We start from the raw sequence: 18,670 nt of genomic DNA on the forward strand, positions 1-18,670 counted from the left end.
CATATTTCTGTTACTGAGTACAGATTTTTGCCGATATTCATTTTTACCAATTTCTAACCAAAACGTATTATCAGAGGAGGATTTTAGAGCTATATTAATTAGCATATACAGTGTGGTTAACAAATGCAATGGGACATTATATAGGTGAATATGCCCTTCACATTAATCCTTTAGCATGCCGTAAAGATCTTATTTTAAAAACATGAAGTCTCTTATAATTTCTGTTAATTTCCTGCTATAATTTGAAATGTTTAACAAAAGAAAAAATGCTTCTATTTTCCAGATGTTTTGGGCTGTGGATTTATTTACTACTGGTTAAAAATTCTGTAGCATGAAAACTTATAGTTTAATAAAAGAGTAAGAGAGAAAGAACTACAGATGAACGAATCAGCAGGGTTTTGGTGGCCAGGTGGCTCTCACCCTACTCTTGTTGCTTGGCACTGGGATGTCCAGATGTCCTTTATAAGGATATAAAGGCCTTACAGACAAGGGCCTTTAGGGGTCGTGCAATCCAGCCCACCATCTCAGGAAGCAGTTTTTTCTGTGTCTTCCTTGTCAATTGGATATCCTGCTTGTTTGAAAGTTTCTCTCGATGGAGCGTGGAATGTTCACCATCTAATGTGGCAACCCCTTGAGTAGCTTTAATGTTCTTATTCAATTCCTCTTGTGCTGAGCGGAAAAAACTTCCTTGTGACTTCTACCCATTGATCCTATTTGTGCCTTCTAGGGCAGTTTTTAAAAGTACAGCCTTTTGCGTATCTTTTCATATAAATATATTTTAAACAATCTGGCTATCCAGTGGACAGGGAAGCTATTGAGGTGTCTCTTGTTTCTTTTACTCTTGTGACTTTTGTTCCTCCTTCATGCAGGACTACAGTGTATTGAGTAGGAAGAATGTTTAGCAGTTAAGAGACTTGACTTAGCCACCTATTTGACTTTGAGCAAGTTTCTTCACTTATTGGAGCCTGAATTTCTTTTTTTCTTTTTCTTGAGAAAGATTAGCCCTGAGCGAACATCTGTTGCCACTTCTCCTCTTTTTGCTGAGGAAGATTGGCCCTGGGCTAACATCCGTGCTCATTTTCATCTACTCTGTATGGGACGCCGCCACAGCACGGCTTGATAAGCAGTGCGTCGGTCTGCGCCTGGGATTCGAACCTGCGAACCCCGGGCTGCTGAAGCAGAGTGCGCAAACTTAACCGGCACACCACCAGGCCCGCCCTGGAGCCTCAGTTTCTTGAGGGGATGAAACTCAATTACTCTGTGGGAACCATGGTCTATTTGTTGCTGGTAATTGAGGTTATAGGATTGGCCCATTCCTGTTTTTGCCATAATTTCTTACATCTGGGTCAGAAACCATTTCTGCTTTCTTCTTAATGGCATAGTCCAATTAGGGATGAGATGTGGCTACTTTTTGCAAAATCGAGACAACGTAGCAACCATTTGTTCAAATTAATATCTGGAAATGAGCAGAAAATAGCTGAACGTCTTAGGAGATGATTTGTTTGTTGGTTTTGCCTTTTCTCTCATGTTCAGTGGTTAGTGATGTGGAGATTATTCCACCTTACATACTAGAAGCCTTCCATAAATACTTATTTAATGAATCGTGAAAGATTGAGGTGGTACCATTTTTTTCTTTTCAATGCCTGCCCCTTAGTCTGTGGCAAGTAGTCGTTCTCAGCTATAAGGCTCAGTTATCTTAAGTATCTTATCTCCACGACTAAGGCCAATGGAATCACTTTGAGGATTTATCTAAACTTTGGTATATGTGTCTGTGAACAAAATTATTGACACTCTATGTATGTTTTTGAGCTACAAGATTTAAGATGCTATTTTTTAAATTGTTAATAATGGTGCATTCCAGAAATTCTGGAAATGTGGAAAAGCATTGGATACGCTTTCATCATAGATGTTCTGAGACGAAAGCCATCACAGAACATTAAAACAAAATGGTGCTCCCTTTGACCTGTGGGCTTTTGCCCATGTGTGGTACCTTCACATAGGGTGACTATGAATCCTGAGCTGGAGATTCCATTTGTTACTCAATTTTCTAAGAAACATGACCTCTCTCCCCCTTGGTGTGCAGTGACCACGTTGACTAAAAGGACCACTAAATTCTAGAAAATTATTTGAGAATATGGGTTAGTCGTTTGTGTGCCTGGTGTGAAGTAAGTCAGGATCACAAGTTGCGTTTTGTTCCTCAGAATTCCAAGGGATGAAGCAGTGTGCAGACAAGCCAAGCAGAGCAGGAGGGCAAATTATTTATTTGAAACGATGTATGGTCACATTGAAATTAAGCCAAATCAAGTGGTGTTTGAAAAGAGAAATAAAAACCCTTGAGAAATAAGCAGTGATTAAAAGAAAAAAAAGCCTAGGTATCCTTGAGCTGGACTGGATTGAAGAGGAATGTATGGCGAAATGTTTTTCTCCCTTGGGGCCATCGCCACATAAGCCCAGTAACATGTTTATCTTTCAAAAGACCTAATTTTTTGCAAAGATCACATTGGCTTCCGTTTCTCTCCACGTGGACTTGAGCTGCCCCGTACAACATGGTAACCATGATACTCATGTAGCTCTTGAACACCAGAAATGTGGCTACTTCAAATTGAGATGTGCTGAGAGTATAAAATATACACCAGATTGTGAAGACTTAGCATGAATAAAAAGCAAAATATTTCATAATTTTTAATATTGATTGTGTATTGAAATCATAATATTTTGGATATATTAGATAGCTATAATAGCTATAAATGTATTATTAAAATTAATTTCATCTGTTTCTTTTTCCTTTTTAATATGGCTACTAGGAACTTAAAATTACACACGTGGCTCTCATATTTCTGTTGGACAGCACTGGTCTAGAGCTAAAGTTTTCTAGTTCTAAACATAGAACTGATCCAAAATTAAGAAAATAGAAGTGGTCAGCCACGGATGCTGAGCCTGGTGTCACATGTGACATATGGGATTCTTCCTGCAATGGTTGGGGTCTCGTTAGGAGACAGAAACCACACAGTGATTGAACAGGGAAAGTTTAAAGAATTATTAACATGGGGTTAACTACTGAGAGAGAGAGAGAACTCTAAAGAATATAGGAAGAGCACATGATGGGAGCAACTGCTACCTCCAGGGCTGAGGCAAAGCACTTTCGGAAGAGATAAATTTGGAGGAGGGTTCTTTCTTCACCCCAGACCTGAGATCTAGGCCTCGGTGGAGAGGGCACAGCCTTGGCCCACTTGATGGTGGAGAAGTTGGGGGAGATTCTGCAGGCTGGGGGAAGCCACCCACAGGGTGCCAGGAGATTTCTCTGGGAAGCTGCCCTCCGGGTGCCATTGGAACTTGCTGGGGGTGAGCACCATCCAGTGCCCCACGTGCTGCTATCCGCTGCAGGTTGCAGGAATGGTCAGAGCACAAAGGAACCAGGAAGAGAAGCCCCTTCCTCCTGCATGCCCCTCCAGCATCCTCTACTGAAAAAACTTAACATTATGCCAGTTGACGAAGAAATGTTGACAGAGTCCAGCTCCACTATCATAAAGCAGGGCAAAAAAGGATGCATTTGGAGCTGAAAAGAAAGAAGTTGATAACTGTCACTGTGTAAGATGCTCTATTTTTAAAAAAAAATAAGATAGTTTGGTGTCAAGACATAGGGCTACCACACCCCAAACATTCTAGTTAGATGAAAATCTTTCATTTTGTTATTTTATTGAGGTTAACACTGGTTTATAACTTTATAAAGGTTTCAAGTGTACAGCATTATGATTCAACATCTGTATATACTACAGCGTGTTTACCACCAAAAGTCTTGTTTCCATCCATCACCATACAATTGACCCCCTTTACCCATTTTGCCCTCCCCTTCTGGTAACCACCAATCCGTTGTCTGTTTCCATGAGTTTGTTTTGGTTTCATTTCTTAGTTTGTTTTGTTTTTTATGTTCCACATATGAGTGAAATCGTACAGTATTTGTCTTTCTCCATCTGACTTATTTCACTTAGCATAATACCCTCAATGTGTATCTATGTTATCACAAATGGCAAGATTTCATCTTTTTTATGGCTGAGTGGTATTCCATTGTATATATGTTTTCTTTATATATGTGCTTTAAAGAAGTACATCTTCTTTACCTATTCTTCTGTTGGTGGGCACTTAGGTTGTTTCCATATCTTGGCTATCATAAATAATGCTGCAGTGAACATAGGGGTACATATATCTTTCTGAATTAGTGTTTTTGTATTCTTTGGATAAATAGCTAAAAGTGGAATAGCTAGGTCATATGGTAATCCTATTCTTAATTTTTTGAGGATTTTCCATACTGTTTACCATAATGGCTGCACCAAATTTACATTCCCACCAGCAGTATGCAAGGGTTCCCTTTTCTCCACGTCCTCTCCAGCACTTATTTCTTGTCTTTTTGATAATAACCATTCTAATGGGCATAAGTTGATATCTCATTGTGGTTTTGATTTGTATTTCCCTAATAATTAGTGGTGTTGAACATCTTTTCATGTACCTGTTGGTCATCTGTATGTCTCCTTTGGAAAAACGTCTATTTAGATCCTCTGCCCATTTTTTTATTGGGTTGTTTGTTTTTTTGTTCTATGAGTTCTATGTGTATTTTGGATATTAACCCTTTATCGAGAGAATCATTCATTTTAAAAGATTTTAGGAAAGAGTATGTCTTCTCTTGTTTTCTACTGTCTTTATATTTTAAGCAGTGAAAATATTAAATAGCAAGTGGCCAGTTTCCAGTAGAAATGTTGTCTTGGTGTTTGCTTCTTTCATCTAAGTTCTACTCATTGCTTTGTTTATTCCTGGTAGTGTTTGACTACAGTTACAGAGATTATGTTCTGTCCTGGTATGGAAACCTCAGCAGAGATGAGGGACAGCTTTACCATCTGCTCTTGGAAGACTTTTGGGAAATTGCCAGACAGCTGCGCCACAGACTGAGCCACGTGGATGTGGTTAAAGTCGTCTGCAATGATGTTGTAAGAACTTTACTCACTCATTTCTGTGACCTGAAAGCTGCAAATGCCAGGTAATTGTTATAAACAACCCTTCCTCCTTTTTTCACATTAAAATATTTTTACTGAGTAGGGTGTAAGTCAAAACAAAACTCGAGCGTATTCTTCATCTTGCTGACAGTTAGCTGGAAATGTAGACAAATTCGGGGGGGATAATTATGGTGTTCTGGTAGAATAGGGCTTCTTAAATAACTTGCTAATGCAAAACTACTTTTATAGACTTGCTTAATTTTATAAATAACGTAAACAGTGAAATGAATTTTACTGAGCCAGCACTATCATGAACTTATTTCTAGTGTTATGGGTACTTAGAAAATTTAAATATAGTGTTTTTTTTTAAGATTTTATTTATTTATTTTTTCCCCCCAAAGCCCCAGTAGATAGTTGTATGTCATAGCTGCACATCCTTCTAGTTGCTGTATGTGGGACGCGGCCTCAGCATGACCGGAGAAGCGGTGCGTGCCCGGGATCCGAACCCGGGCCGCTAGCAGCGAAGCGCGCGCACTTAACCACTAAGCCACAGGGCCGGCCCTAAATATAGTGTTATATACTGTGAAGAATGTCAGTGAGTTTACAGTTTTTAGAAAAGTTTAAATTTTTTGTTTCTTTTTGTGAGTTCTGTGTTAAGAGCTCTGTTGTATCACAAGATCTGAAAATCGATTTTTATTTATTTTTTTTGTGAGGAAGATCAGCCTTGAGCTAACATCCATGCCAATCCTCCTCTTTTTTTGCTGAGGAAGACTGGCCCGGGGCTAACATCCGTGCCTTTCTTCCTCCACTTCATGTGGGACGCAGCCTCGGTATGGCCTGATAAGCGGTGCATCGGTGTGCGCCCGGGATCCGAACCCGGGCCGCCAGCGGCGGGCGCGTGCACTTAACCGCTACACCATGGGGCCGGCCCCTGAAAATCAATTTTTAAAAGGAACTTAATATTGGAGTTTATGGGCTGTAATTAGAGAATGTGGAAACATGAAATGTGAAAAAAATTGTGAAAATTGCTAATATTAGGCTTGTTAGCCCTTTAGACTGTTACGTTGACAAGGTTTGTCTGTGCCTCTGAGGTGACTCTGCCTTTGGAAGAGAACTTCAACAGACCATTTCTGTGCTCATAACAAATTCTTACTTTCTCAGTTCGCTGATAGGATCTTAAACGTATGTCTTACTCTTGAGTGAGTGCGAGAGTGATGAATGATAGCGCTTCTAACTCGTGCGTAAAAAGTCGTCTTATTGAAATGAATAGCCTTCTGCCTGTTTGGATCTGGACTCAGGTGGGGCTCCCTACAGTTAATGTGGCCTGTTCTCACTGATACTATTCCTCATTACTATTCCTCTACTTTCAGGGAAGAGAGAAAGTATTTAAAAATAACAGAAGAGGGTAGTAAGCACTGGCATCCTTATTGAGCAAGTGGCAACTCATATTCTCTTCTGAAAAGTCCTGTTGTGTGAACTTATCAGAAAGCAGTCCCTGTTCTGCCCTGGGATGTTGCTCAGCGACTTGGCTGCTAAGTGTGGTTGTGCAGCCACAGCTCTCCATTCTCCGATGCCTCTTGCCGTGAATCGTCTTCTCTCCCCATGTCTGCCTACCTCAGGCTTATGAGGCCAAGATCCACAGAGCCATCATATGCCTATTATTTTCCAGCTTGCTGCCCCCAGTGTTTTGCAAACTTTTTAAAAACTGTGACCCATAGTAAGAAATACATTTTGTATTGTGACCCAGTTTCATACAACAATACTCATTACCTCTGATAACTTTGATATTTTTTGTTCTTTAACATTTTTTAAAATGGGTTTGAGACTAAATTTGATTTCATTCCTGTGAGTCACAACCCATAGTTTGAAAAAATTACGGTAGGGCAGTGGTCTCAGATTTTGTGGTCTCAGGATCCCTCTATACTAGTAAAAGTTATTGAGGACCTAGAATAGCTTTTGTTTGTGTAGATTGTATCTTGTGGTGTGCTGCAGCCAGCTTGTACTGGTTGGCAAGAGCTGATTGTGCACATCGCTTCCCAGCGCTGAGTTCAGCAGTATCACGTCTGCAGCTTGTAAGTGGCCATGGTGGGCGTATTTACACTGTGAAATGGGCAAATGCTACAAATCAGAGCTTTTTTTCCCATGGAGAGCCAAGTGTTAAACAATTTAGCAGCTCACCACTCATTATATCTGTCAGTATTTACTGTATTAGATATTAAAACTAAGAAAGTTTTATTTTTTTATTTATTTATTTTTTTTGTGAGGGAGATCAGCCCTGAGCTAACATCCGTGCTAATCTTCCTCTTTTTGCTGAGGAAGACCGGCTCTGAGCTAACATCTATTGCCAATTCTCCTCCTTCTTTTTTTTTCCCCAAAGCCCCAGTAGATAGTTGTATGTCATAGTTGCACATCCTTCTAGTTGCTGTATGTGGGACACGGCCTCAGCACGGCCGGAGAAGCCACACATCAGTGCGTGCCTGGGATCCGAACCCGGGCCGCCAGTAGCGGAGCGCGCGCACTCAACCGCTAAGCCACCAGGCCGGCCCTAAACTAAGAAAGTTTTAAAAGTGCGAGAATACACAGCACACTTCCCATTAGCCATCAGAGTGGTGATGTCATCACACATCATGTAGCCTCTGGAAAACTCCACTCTGCTTGTGAGAATGAGAGTGAAAAAGACAAATAACCTTTTTGTGTTACTATGAATATAGTTTTGACCTCACAGACCCCCTGAAAGGGTCTTGAGGACACTCAGGAGTCTCCAGACCACTCTTTGAAAACTGCTGTGTATAGAGGAAGTAACTTCCAGTAAGGAATTGTGTGAACTAATAAGGAAAGTGAGAGGAGTAGGTCTCTTGGGTGACCTCCCTAGAGTCTCGAAAACTTCAGCCTCTCCTTTCTAGTGTTTACCAACTCCTTGGAGCACCTGCTAGGTTGCTGTGCCATCTGTTATATAAAGTGCTCCTCAGCTCTGCCTGGTAGATACTGTCAAAGACTTGTTTGAATTCAGCAGAAGCTCATTTTAAAAGAAAGCATTTAAATTATGGTCCGATAGAGGACAGTATTTTAAATCAGTGTTTTCTTCCAGTTAGAACACTGATGGATTTCAGTGTGGGAGAAGACCAAGTGGTTAGAGAAATTTGGTATTTTTGTGATTACCTAATTTCAACACGAGAATATATTTTTCATTGAGACATTTACCAGCTTCTGAAATTACTGCTGTTATGGATAATAGAAAAATATTATGGGTACAGCATCAGAATAATAGAAACAGAGAATTGATTCCATTTTAGAAACTCCTTCTCTTTGGGCTTCTAGTTTTCTTATGCCCAGGGTAGATTTATTTTACTGATACCTAGGCTATGCCTGGAAGCTCTGGTTGATGATTCTTATTAAAGAAAAAAATCTACCACTGTTCTCTGGGATAATGGGTATTTGAAGAAGTGCCAATAGGTCACTGGTGTTTTGCATATAGATGATCGTGCCCCGGAGGTGAACCCTGGAGAACCAATATCTGGTTATGCGTCATCTTCTGCAAATCACACAGTGAGACTGGCAGGCAGTGCTTCTAGGTTTGATGGCTTTAGCTGTACTTGTCTGCCCCAGGTAAACAGTGTCCTCATCCTAGAAATCTCCATTGGTGTGCAGATATCTATTGGCTGCAAAATGACTCTGGCAGCCTGGGAAGCACCCAATTAAATTGGCCACCATCAGACAAGAGAATAATAAATTGCATTAATAAAAGCAACACATCCTCTGATTGACTGTTGCAATTGTGTGGAAGCAGCTTCCGATCAGCCTGTATTTATTTCCAGGCCAACATTCTGTTGCTGCTTTAAGCCAATCCAGATTACATTTAATTCTTGCCTCTGCTTCTTCTTCCTTTGTCCCATCTGTCTTGTTCCAGCCTGGTTCAGGAAAATCTAAAAATGATTGTTTTTATGCTGTTAAATCAATAGCATCTTTAATTTTGTAGTCTCCTTCTTAATAATCTCTGCATTTTGTTTACCAGTAAAGCACTGGCATCCTGGTTAAGGGAAAAGAATGTTGGTTTTTTTTGTTTTTTTTTTTTTGAGGAAGATCAGCCCTGAGCTAACATCCATGCCAATCCTCCTCTTTTTGCTGAGGAAGACTGGCCCTGGGCTAACATCCGAGCCCCTCTTCCTCCACTTTATATGGGATGCTGCCACAGCATGGCCTGACAAGCGGTGCGTCGGTGCGCACCTGGGATCTGAACTCCGGCCGCCAGCAGCGGAGCACGGGCACTTAACCGCTACGCCATGGGGCCGGCCTCCCTAGAAAAAAATGTTTTTGTTCACAGATTTTTCTTCTTTATCTTTGAAATATTTTTCCCTTTCATCTTTGTAATCTCTGATTATGGTGTAGTGTGAAGAGTCTGACTTGAGAGTCAGACGGAACAGGACTTAAGGATTTTTCTGCCATTTGTTACCTCTGTGATTTTGGACTATTCAGTTAACCATTCAGATCCTTAATATTCTCATCTATAAAATGGTGGATGCTATCTACTTGTCAGTGTAGGCGGGGAGATTAAGTATTAATTGCACATATGAAACTTACAAAAGTTTAATGTCTTTTTGCTCACTCAAGGTATGAGAACCCAGAGGTAAGTAGTAGGAATTGTAGTAAGCAAATAATTGATCCACACTGAAGAAGGATACTGCCAGGACTGAGGCTACAATCCACCAGAAGGCTAGATGGACATCTCCTAACCCAGAAGTAGCCATATGCTTCATGTTCCTTTCTTGGCTTCTAAAGCAATGCTTGATGTCCACTTACTAGAGGGCACCATAGGAATATCCAGCTCAGAGTCAGCAGAGGGTTCCAGAGAGCACTCAGCTTTCCTTTTACCGTAGATCAAACTTGTTTGACTAGCTGTTTGGTCTTTGGCTCACTCGGAAGGTTTTCCCCTAACTCAGTTCTAGGCGGGAGAGGAACTTGTGGAAGTCTGGGGACCATGCTCCTTTTATTTTGTGCCTTCCATCGGAACAGAGAAGGGACTGTGTATACCTAGAGAGAGGTTTTGATATTATATAAAGAAGCTTCTCTTGTTAAAATGGATTTTTTGAGGGCCAACTTCCCCCAATAAATATCAACCAAATATACATTGTAGAATAAAGTTTTACCCTTAAAAGTGCTTGACATGACAAAGTAGCATCTAATCTTACTATATTAAAATAGTAATTCTAGCTGACTGCATAGCTAGAGTTTAAAATGATTAAAGATGCCATTTTTTAAAAAGTCAGCATATATATCAGTGTATGTACAAAGGCTGACTCTTAAAATCTCTGTTCATGTTGTTGGCTTTGCACGTTAGGATTGAATCCCTCTTGCTTGTTGTAGAAGAGAAAGAGGAAACCTTTTTTTGGTGTTCATACTCTGGAAACTAGTCTTCAGTCTCTAGTCCAAAAAAGGAAAAATCCCAGCTAGCTCCTGGGAGACGCTAGTCATAAAGGCACCAATATGCATTTATTTGTTTCATTTCCTATGTGGCACCTAGTATGCTTCCATCCCCCTGTTTAGTGTTTTTTTCTTTTTCTTTCCAGTATTGGCCGTTAATTACTATAAGAAACCCATAAACTTTAACGTCTTGTCTGGAAGATATTAGAAAAATTAGCTTCCTAGTCTTTCTTAAATTGCTATCAAGAGATTGTGGGAAAATGATATATAGAAAGTTCTACTTTTTACTTCTCTTTACTCAAATCCTCCAAATTGACTGTCCTGGGATGGTGATGGGGTCAGTGCTGACAGGGAGTCCGTGACTAAGGTTGGTAAGACTGGAAAATACTTGGGAGCCTCACGGAAGGCAATTTGTCATCCAGTTATGTAGCATCAAGTCGTAGACCCTCTCCTCAGTACAGATACCCAATAGATCTTTTATCCTGTGATCACCCAGTCAGGAGAGCTGGCTGATGACCCTGGTTTATGCTTTGTTAGATTTTTTTTTTTTTGAAAGATGAAGCTGTAGATCATGTTTAAGAAGAGATCTGAGACTTAAAAATAATCTAGTTAAAGAAATACTCATACCTTTCTGGGTTGTTGCTGTGATTTGGGAGTGATATATAACTGTTGATGCTACTTAAGATTTGAAATCCTAAAAGGCCGTGTATTTGCATTTTTCAAGGTTAGTCTGTGATTGAGAATTATTGACTATTGATCTTGTTGAGAAGTGGCTACAGTTATTAAAACCGATGTATTGCCCATTTGAAATATTTTTTACCTAATGGTATACAACCGAATTGTTTCTAGAAATTTCTTTCCTTTTCCTTCTTCATTTATTTATTTTTCTAGACATGAAGAACAACCGAGGCCTTTTGTGTTGCATGCGTGCTTAAGGAACTCGGATGAAGAAGTAAGATTCCTACAAATGTGCTCTCGGGTTCTGGTGCTCTGTCTCCTCCCCTCAAAGGATGTCCAATCTCTCAGCTTACGTATAATGCTTGCAGAAATTCTCACGACAAAAGGTAGACTTTTATAAGTAATTGGTGTTACTTATGTGATGATAATTGTGCAAACGAATGTGCTACACACTAATGTGATAACACTTTATATGACACCCATGCAGACTTTGTATACTGTGGGACGTAAGGGAAAGACTGTCAAGTTTATTTATTTATTTATTTTTTTAATTTTATTTATTTATTTATTTTTCCCCCCCAAAGCCCCAGTAGATAGTTGTATGTCACAGCTTCACATCCTTCTAGTTGCTGTATGTGAGACGCGGCCTCAGCATGGCCGGAGAAGCGGTGCGTCGGTGCGCACCCGGGATCCGAACCCAGGCCGCCAGCAGCGGAGCGCACGCACCTAACCGCTAAGCCACGGGGCCGGCCAAGACTGTCAAGTTTAAATGTCACTCAGGGCCGGCCCCGTGGCTTAGCGGTTAGGTGCGTGCGCTCCGGCCAAGACTGTCAAGTTTAAATGTCACTCAGGGCCGGCCCCGTGGCTTAGTGGTTAGGTGCGTGCGCTCCGGCCAAGACTGTCAAGTTTAAATGTCACTCAGGGCCGGCCCCGTGGCTTAGTGGTTAGGTGCGTGCGCTCCGCTGCTGGCGGCCTGGGTTCGGATCCCGGGCGCGCACCGACGCACCGCTTCTCCGGCCATGCTGAGGCCGCGTCCCACATACAGCAACTAGAAGGATGTGCAGCTATGACATACAACTATCTACTGGGGCTTTGGGGGGGAAAATAAATAAATAAATAAAATCTAAATGTCACTCAAACAAGGCATCATTTGGCCATACATGATAAACACATTTTTTATATAACATATTGCCAAATGCATAGTCCATTCTGTTTATAACATATAACCAGTCCTCATGCTCTCCATAGGGAAGCATCCGTTTCGGATAGCTTTTGAGTTATCCTAGGCCGATAATATATGCATTAAAGAAAGACTATCTGGACTCAAACTCCAATGTGCACTTACTTAAAATACTTTTGCTACAAGATTCATTGATAATGCCTATACATAATTTTGTGAACTTGGAATAAATGAAAAAGGAACTGTACACAATGTAATGTGATTACTAGAACAGAGTATATCCAGGGAAATGCTGAGCCAGGGTAAGAAACAGGGAAGAAAATATGATCTAAGAGAAACTTTTCCTATCTCAGAGTCTCAAACAAATAACATTGCTTTTGATACGCATTGATTGAATATCGCATTATCTCAGGATTAGCCAGCTGAGCCCATTAGCTGATACAGCCAACCACAGAGAAAAGGGGAAGATTTTAGGATGAATTTGTAATAGTGTTATTGACTTGAACAACTTCCTCCCTAAGGTCAGGTTTCACCAATGGGGAGAATGTCAATTTTCTGCAGACAAAACATTTTGAGCCTTATAAAAGAAATAAAAGAGAAAAATCAGTATACTTAATTTCCATAGCTTTGTTAGCAAGTTGGGTTCCAAATGACTTTCTTTCGTTGTTCCTTTACGTTTAACTCATTTGTTAAAACAACCACTTGCTTATAGCCATAGTAGGTAGCACACCCAGAGGGATAGGCGGCTGGGTGTGTGCGTGTCCCATTTGGGTAGTTTAAAAATGTTTCCCAAATGTAATTTCAATTATATGACATAAAAACAATTACTTTAAAGGAGAATACCTTTCCAAGTGGTGCTTTCTTCTCCTTCTCACAGTCTTGAAGCCAGTAGTGGAGTTGCTAAGTAATCCAGACTATATTAACCAGATGCTGCTTGCCCAGCTGGAGCACAGAGAACAGATGAATGAACATCATAAGAGAGCCTACACCTACGCTCCTTCTTATGAAGAGTTCATCAAGCTTATTAACAGCAACTCTGATGTTGAGTTCTTGAAGCAACTAAGGTATTTGGTCTTCAATTATAGCATAACAATAGCTACTAATTATCATCCTCTGCCTAGTTAGGTAAAAAAAAAAAAGTGTGGTTGTTAGGGAAACAAATAAAGAAGTCCATAAATCTTGCTGTTCAGTGACAACTAGATTTATCCAGCCTCTCCTTTAGCAGTGGAATTAGTTTGTTCAAAGTATGGTGTTTTTCACATAATTAGGTTATAATAGAGTGAAAGCTTTTCAGTTGTTAGGAGTACCTGCTTACCTGCTCAAATGCTTGCCTCAGAAAAGCACTGGAAGGCGATGATGTGTTATTTAAATTACACTGTAGAGCATTGTGTTGACTTCCATTTTTCTTAGAAAATGCAGAGGCCCACATTTGGGAATAAAGGGTTCTTGACTAATGTTTTGAGAAAACATATTTAAAATATACCCCAGGAGTCTCTTTTATACAGGAGTTCAATCTTCCTTATTGTACTTGAGACATTTTAGGAGTCGATATGTATGTTTTTGTGTGTTTATTTTTTATTTTTCTTTCTACAGTAGATGCATATACAGTATGATTATATAATATTGTATAGTTTGTGGTTTTCTAGGTCTGTTTCTCTAGTTACCCTTCTGTATTAGTGTCCCCAAACGAGAATACATGGGGAAGAGAGGAAACTCTGGTATGTCACCTGTGCTTCTGATAAGTAATTTTGGTAAATCACTGATGGAAAAGTAAACTATTGGCTGAAATTGGGTCTTTGAACTATTTGAGGACTTTAGACTTGCCACATTTGCCTCTGAACTAGGGTCAACATTAAGGTGGGTTATGCTTAGTTTTCTGATCTGAGTAATATACCATCTAAGGGACATACGTTGTAGATGGCATTGTGTTCTTGTAAACTATGTCACATGTTAATCTAAGTCCCACAAATGTATAATGATGGGTTTAATTGTATGATTTTGTTTACAAGTAATTTAATTCTTACAGCATATGATCTCTGGAGATTTTATTTATGCTTCTATTTGTGTGCGTAATCTTGAATAAGCTATATGGTACTCATTTATAATAGATTTGTGATTATTTATGCCTGAATCTGGAAATTCCTTTTTGATGTCTGTGACATTTGAGCTGATAGAGAACTTAAGAGCCAGTATTCCAGGTTTGTTATCTGAGCCTTACGGGTTATATCTACTCAAAGACCATTGTTACCATGGCTTTCTTTGACTCCTTTTAAAGTGTCATTTCATAGAAAGTGAAAGAGCTCACAATGACAGGACACCCTTGTCGCCTCCTGTTCTCCTTAAAATTCTCAAAACACACATACACACACACCAAGCTCTGGTCCTAGAGATGCTGTTTAAACCTACACTCCGATATTCCTCTACTTGGTGCTTTTATATTTGTTCCCAGATGTGCTACATGTGGTGTGACCAAGGTAACATGATGACCACCCTCTGTGGAATTACAATTTCCTCCTAAGACATGGTTTATGAGATGATACCTCATGTTGATAAATGGTGGATGCATTGAATTCTTAAGCATTTTCCCCCTGTTAAACAATAAGGTCAGACGTGGACTATTTAGTAACTCCAAGGGAGCGTAAGGTAACAATCTAGGATCAATAGTGGCAGGTACTTAAGTCAATCAGTATTTATTCTTCTTCCAGACTTATGAATGAATGTTCTATTTTGTATATCGAACAAAAGATTTCAGCACTGCACACATGGTGACATAGTTAATGGTGTAACAAAAAGGTACCAAAAGACATTTTTTTATCAGAACTAATTATTTTGAATGATCAACTATTGGTACTCTAGGACCATCTGTCATTTTGTATCTGAGCACAGCTCCTGTATTATAAGATGAATGAATCGTGATAAGAATTAATGGTTTATCTTCTTCAAAGTGTATTAGCCAAAGGCTCAGGAGTATTTGAAATGCTATGAATACCTTAATGTTGGCAGTTCATCATGTAGCAGGTAAAGAAGTAGCTCAGCAAGAATTGTCCTTTAAAAAACAAAAGCATGGTATCTCTTACCCCAGGATAATCCGACAACCTGCTTTTGTCACAGTAGGAGCATCATGGATTGCCTTCACCTGAGTGGCCAAAGATTGCACTAGAAATTCTGATTTTACATTTTACCTTTTCCCTCCAATATGTGATGGAACAAAAACAGTATGATCACTTAAATCTTTCTTTGACATCACCTCCTCTTGATCTCATAAGTAGGACAACATTGAAGGAAAGCACACTGGGAGTCCTGGGAAGCAGGCCCTCTGTTGGGCACTGGGAGACCTAAGGGGCAGTAGAAATGCTGAACTAAAGAATGGCTTTTTCAAAAATTGAGATATAATTCACATACCATAAAATTCACCATTTTAAAGTGTACAATACAGTGGTTTTTAGTATATTCAAAGGCTGTACAACTATCGCCAGTAATTCCAGAATATTTTCATCACCCTAAAAAGAAACCCTGTACCCATTAGCAGTAATGCCCTATTCCTCCCCTCACTCCAGCCCTTGGTGACGCTGATCTGCTTTCTGTCTCTATGAATTTGCCTATTCTGGACATTTCATATAAATGGAACCATGCAACATGTGGCCTATTGTGTCTGTGTTGTGTCTGGCTTCTTTCACTCAGCATAATGTTTTCAAAGTTCACCCACGTTGTAGCATCTATCAATACTTCATTCTTTTTCTGGCTGAATAATATTCTGTTGTATGAATACACCACATTTTGTTTATCAATTTATCAGTTGATGGAAACTTGGCATTTGAAAGAATACCTTTTGAGTGATCGTTGAGCATCTTCAGTAGTAGTATCAGTGACTGTTGATAAATGAGACTAAAATAAAATGTTGCAGACTCCTAACCTCTTCCTGCCACCGCCTCCCCCCACTATATTCCTGCCACCAGCAAGGACTGACGGAGTCCAGACGCCAGGAAGGGGTGTCCCTTTTGTGTATCATCCCTGTGCCGTACGTTGTATTCTCTTTTGTGTCCTCCACCTTACTGTTAGGCATTGTGTTTCCAACGGTTTATAAATTCAATGGGGAGGACACTTGGAGGTCCTTCAGTGATTAGATAATCAAGCTCTTCAGGTGCCTACTCTATTAGACACAAAAAGAATACATTTTCAGATTTAATTGAGTTGATGTAATGACTGGGTCCAACTGGAATGACCTATTCTTCTGACCTCCATTTCTTCATAAGCTTTCAGTTCCTTGGGAAATCTGTTGATAACTTCCCCTAGAAGGGCTGCAAAGATTCTTTTGTAACAAGGAGTGTATACTTCTTGAAAGAGTCATATACATCTGGCCACATCAGCTCGAGGATCACGGTAATCCTGAAGAACTGATGGTCCCCTCAACAAGCTTGGCAAAGAACGTTAGGAGAAAATACTGTGAAAGGTGTATATACATACGTACACAAGAAACACACATCCATAATTACTTTCTGAATACTTTTGTAAGTACTGCATTATCCTGAGGCATCCTTCCTTTGGACCTATGGCTATGAGACAACTCCTGGGGCTTTGCTGTATGATAGACTTTCAGCTAGTTCTCTTTGATGTGGCCCTGGTGTATCTTTTATCCATGGAGCTGTTGTCCCTATTCCTTGTACCTTAGGAACAGACCTGAGGGCCGATCTTTATTGCCTGCTTCTTGCACAGCTCCAACTAGCAAGACTACCAGGTACAACTGCAATGGCAGAGATTGATCTTTTTGCTCAAAAAAGTAGGTGATGTTACATAAATTATCTTGTTACTTGGCTGCTTATTGTTTATCCGATAGAAAAATTGCTCCCTATTCAAGGGTCAGGTCTGCTTACTGTTATTGACAGACAAAATTGCTTTCTGTCAGACTCCTGTCTAAAACCTCCATCGATGAGGTTTATCAGCCACCTGGCTCTAATGGAGCTGCTTTCTTCAATCATAGTCTGAACTATTCTGTTGTTTTTCTGGAACAATTAGAGTACTCTGCTGTCTGACTTTATTAATGTTTTAGGTCACTATCTTCAAATTGCTCTCCATAAAATTTTGAGGTGGGCTGCTTAAGGCAGGGAATGTGTCTTATTTAGACTAAGCAGTGGTGAAACCATCCACTTTTATTTCATACATACTTAGAAGATAGATGCATATTTTCTAAAGGAAATAAAATCATTCAACTCTGCTAGGCTTGAATGCATTAAAAACAGACCAAAAAACCCTTGAAGGTGATATCTGTAGTTGTGTGGTAGTTTGTTTTTTTCTGAGTCAGCATGAGATGCTTTCACAGTAGGATTATAGAGCTCGAAATGCTTCCTTCGATTATGGTCAATTAGTGGTTTTTAGCCCTGACCATATATTAGAATCACCCAGGCTTAAAAAAAATTACAATTGGATATCCCGCTGTCCTTTGTAGCTACTTCTTTTCTCTCCTTTTCTGGCATCCAAGATGTTGAAGTGAGGATGTGGTGGCTGGACTGGCATAATATTTTGATTTTCCAGGGTCTTCTAATAGGAGCAGTGATCAACTCTGCTGACTGAACAGGAGCCAAAAATCTGAATGTCACGTGGATGCAGGATATTAAAGGGCAGCTGAATAGATTTCCCACTGCTGGTGTGGGTGGTGGGATGATGACCACAGTCAAGGAAGGCAAACCCAAGTTCTGAGTGAAGACGCATCCATTAGTGAACCTCGACAATTACAACCATGCTGGAGAAAGGACTGTCTGTTTCTTTGTTTTGAAGATAAATGGGATTCAGAGTAAACATTAAGCAAAGGAGAAATGGAAGGTTCTGCCCTTATAGAACCTCTTGTGAAGGAGGAGGCAGATTGTGGCCCAGGAATGCGTCCAGTGCTGAGTTGTGTAGCTCTTCAGTGTATTTGTAAAAAGTACTCTATGAAAATTATCTGCTTCTCCATGAAAAATACAGATGGCTAGGCTTCCCTCCCAGGAATTTTTATATAACTGGTCTGGAGTGGAACCTGGGCATCAGTATTTTCTAAAAGCTCTCCAGGTGATTATAGCATGCAGCTAGTATTGAGAATCTCTTTGAAATGTAATATTCTTCTCCGTGCTACCAAGGTGAAGTCTTGGCTAGATGTTGTATCATGTAATTCATTATTTTTTAATTCTTTGAAAACTGTCTGTCACTGAGATATATAGTAAGTCTGTTGAGGAGAATATTGATGAATCAGGGCACCTCATCCTTCTACCATGTTTATTTTAATGAACAATAGGCATTTTATCACCAGCCTTCCAGAGAGATGTGTTTAACCTGAGGTTTCTTACCCTTGGCAAAATTGACGTTTTGGGCTAGATAATTCTTTGTTGTGGGGGTTGTTATATTTATTTATTGTGGAACATCAGCGGCATCCCTAGGC

At 40.0% G+C, this 18,670-nt stretch overlaps 1 protein-coding gene across 3 annotated transcripts in view; it reads left to right on the plus strand.

Moving 5' to 3' along the window:
- Positions 1 to 18,670, plus strand: part of SNX25 (sorting nexin 25) — a 129,000-nt gene that overhangs the window by 36,702 nt on the left and 73,628 nt on the right. For all 3 annotated transcript variants that reach the window (XM_058524988.1, XM_058524989.1, XM_058524990.1), the window contains exons 3-5: positions 4,813 to 5,029; positions 11,295 to 11,467; positions 13,139 to 13,325. In XM_058524988.1, coding sequence (XP_058380971.1) covers positions 4,813 to 5,029; positions 11,295 to 11,467; positions 13,139 to 13,325 — 577 coding nt within the window. The remainder of the gene's footprint in view (positions 1 to 4,812; positions 5,030 to 11,294; positions 11,468 to 13,138; positions 13,326 to 18,670) is intronic.

This window comes from Diceros bicornis, chromosome 29 (assembly GCF_020826845.1).
Source record: "Diceros bicornis minor isolate mBicDic1 chromosome 29, mDicBic1.mat.cur, whole genome shotgun sequence".
Lineage (NCBI taxonomy): Eukaryota > Metazoa > Chordata > Mammalia > Perissodactyla > Rhinocerotidae > Diceros > Diceros bicornis.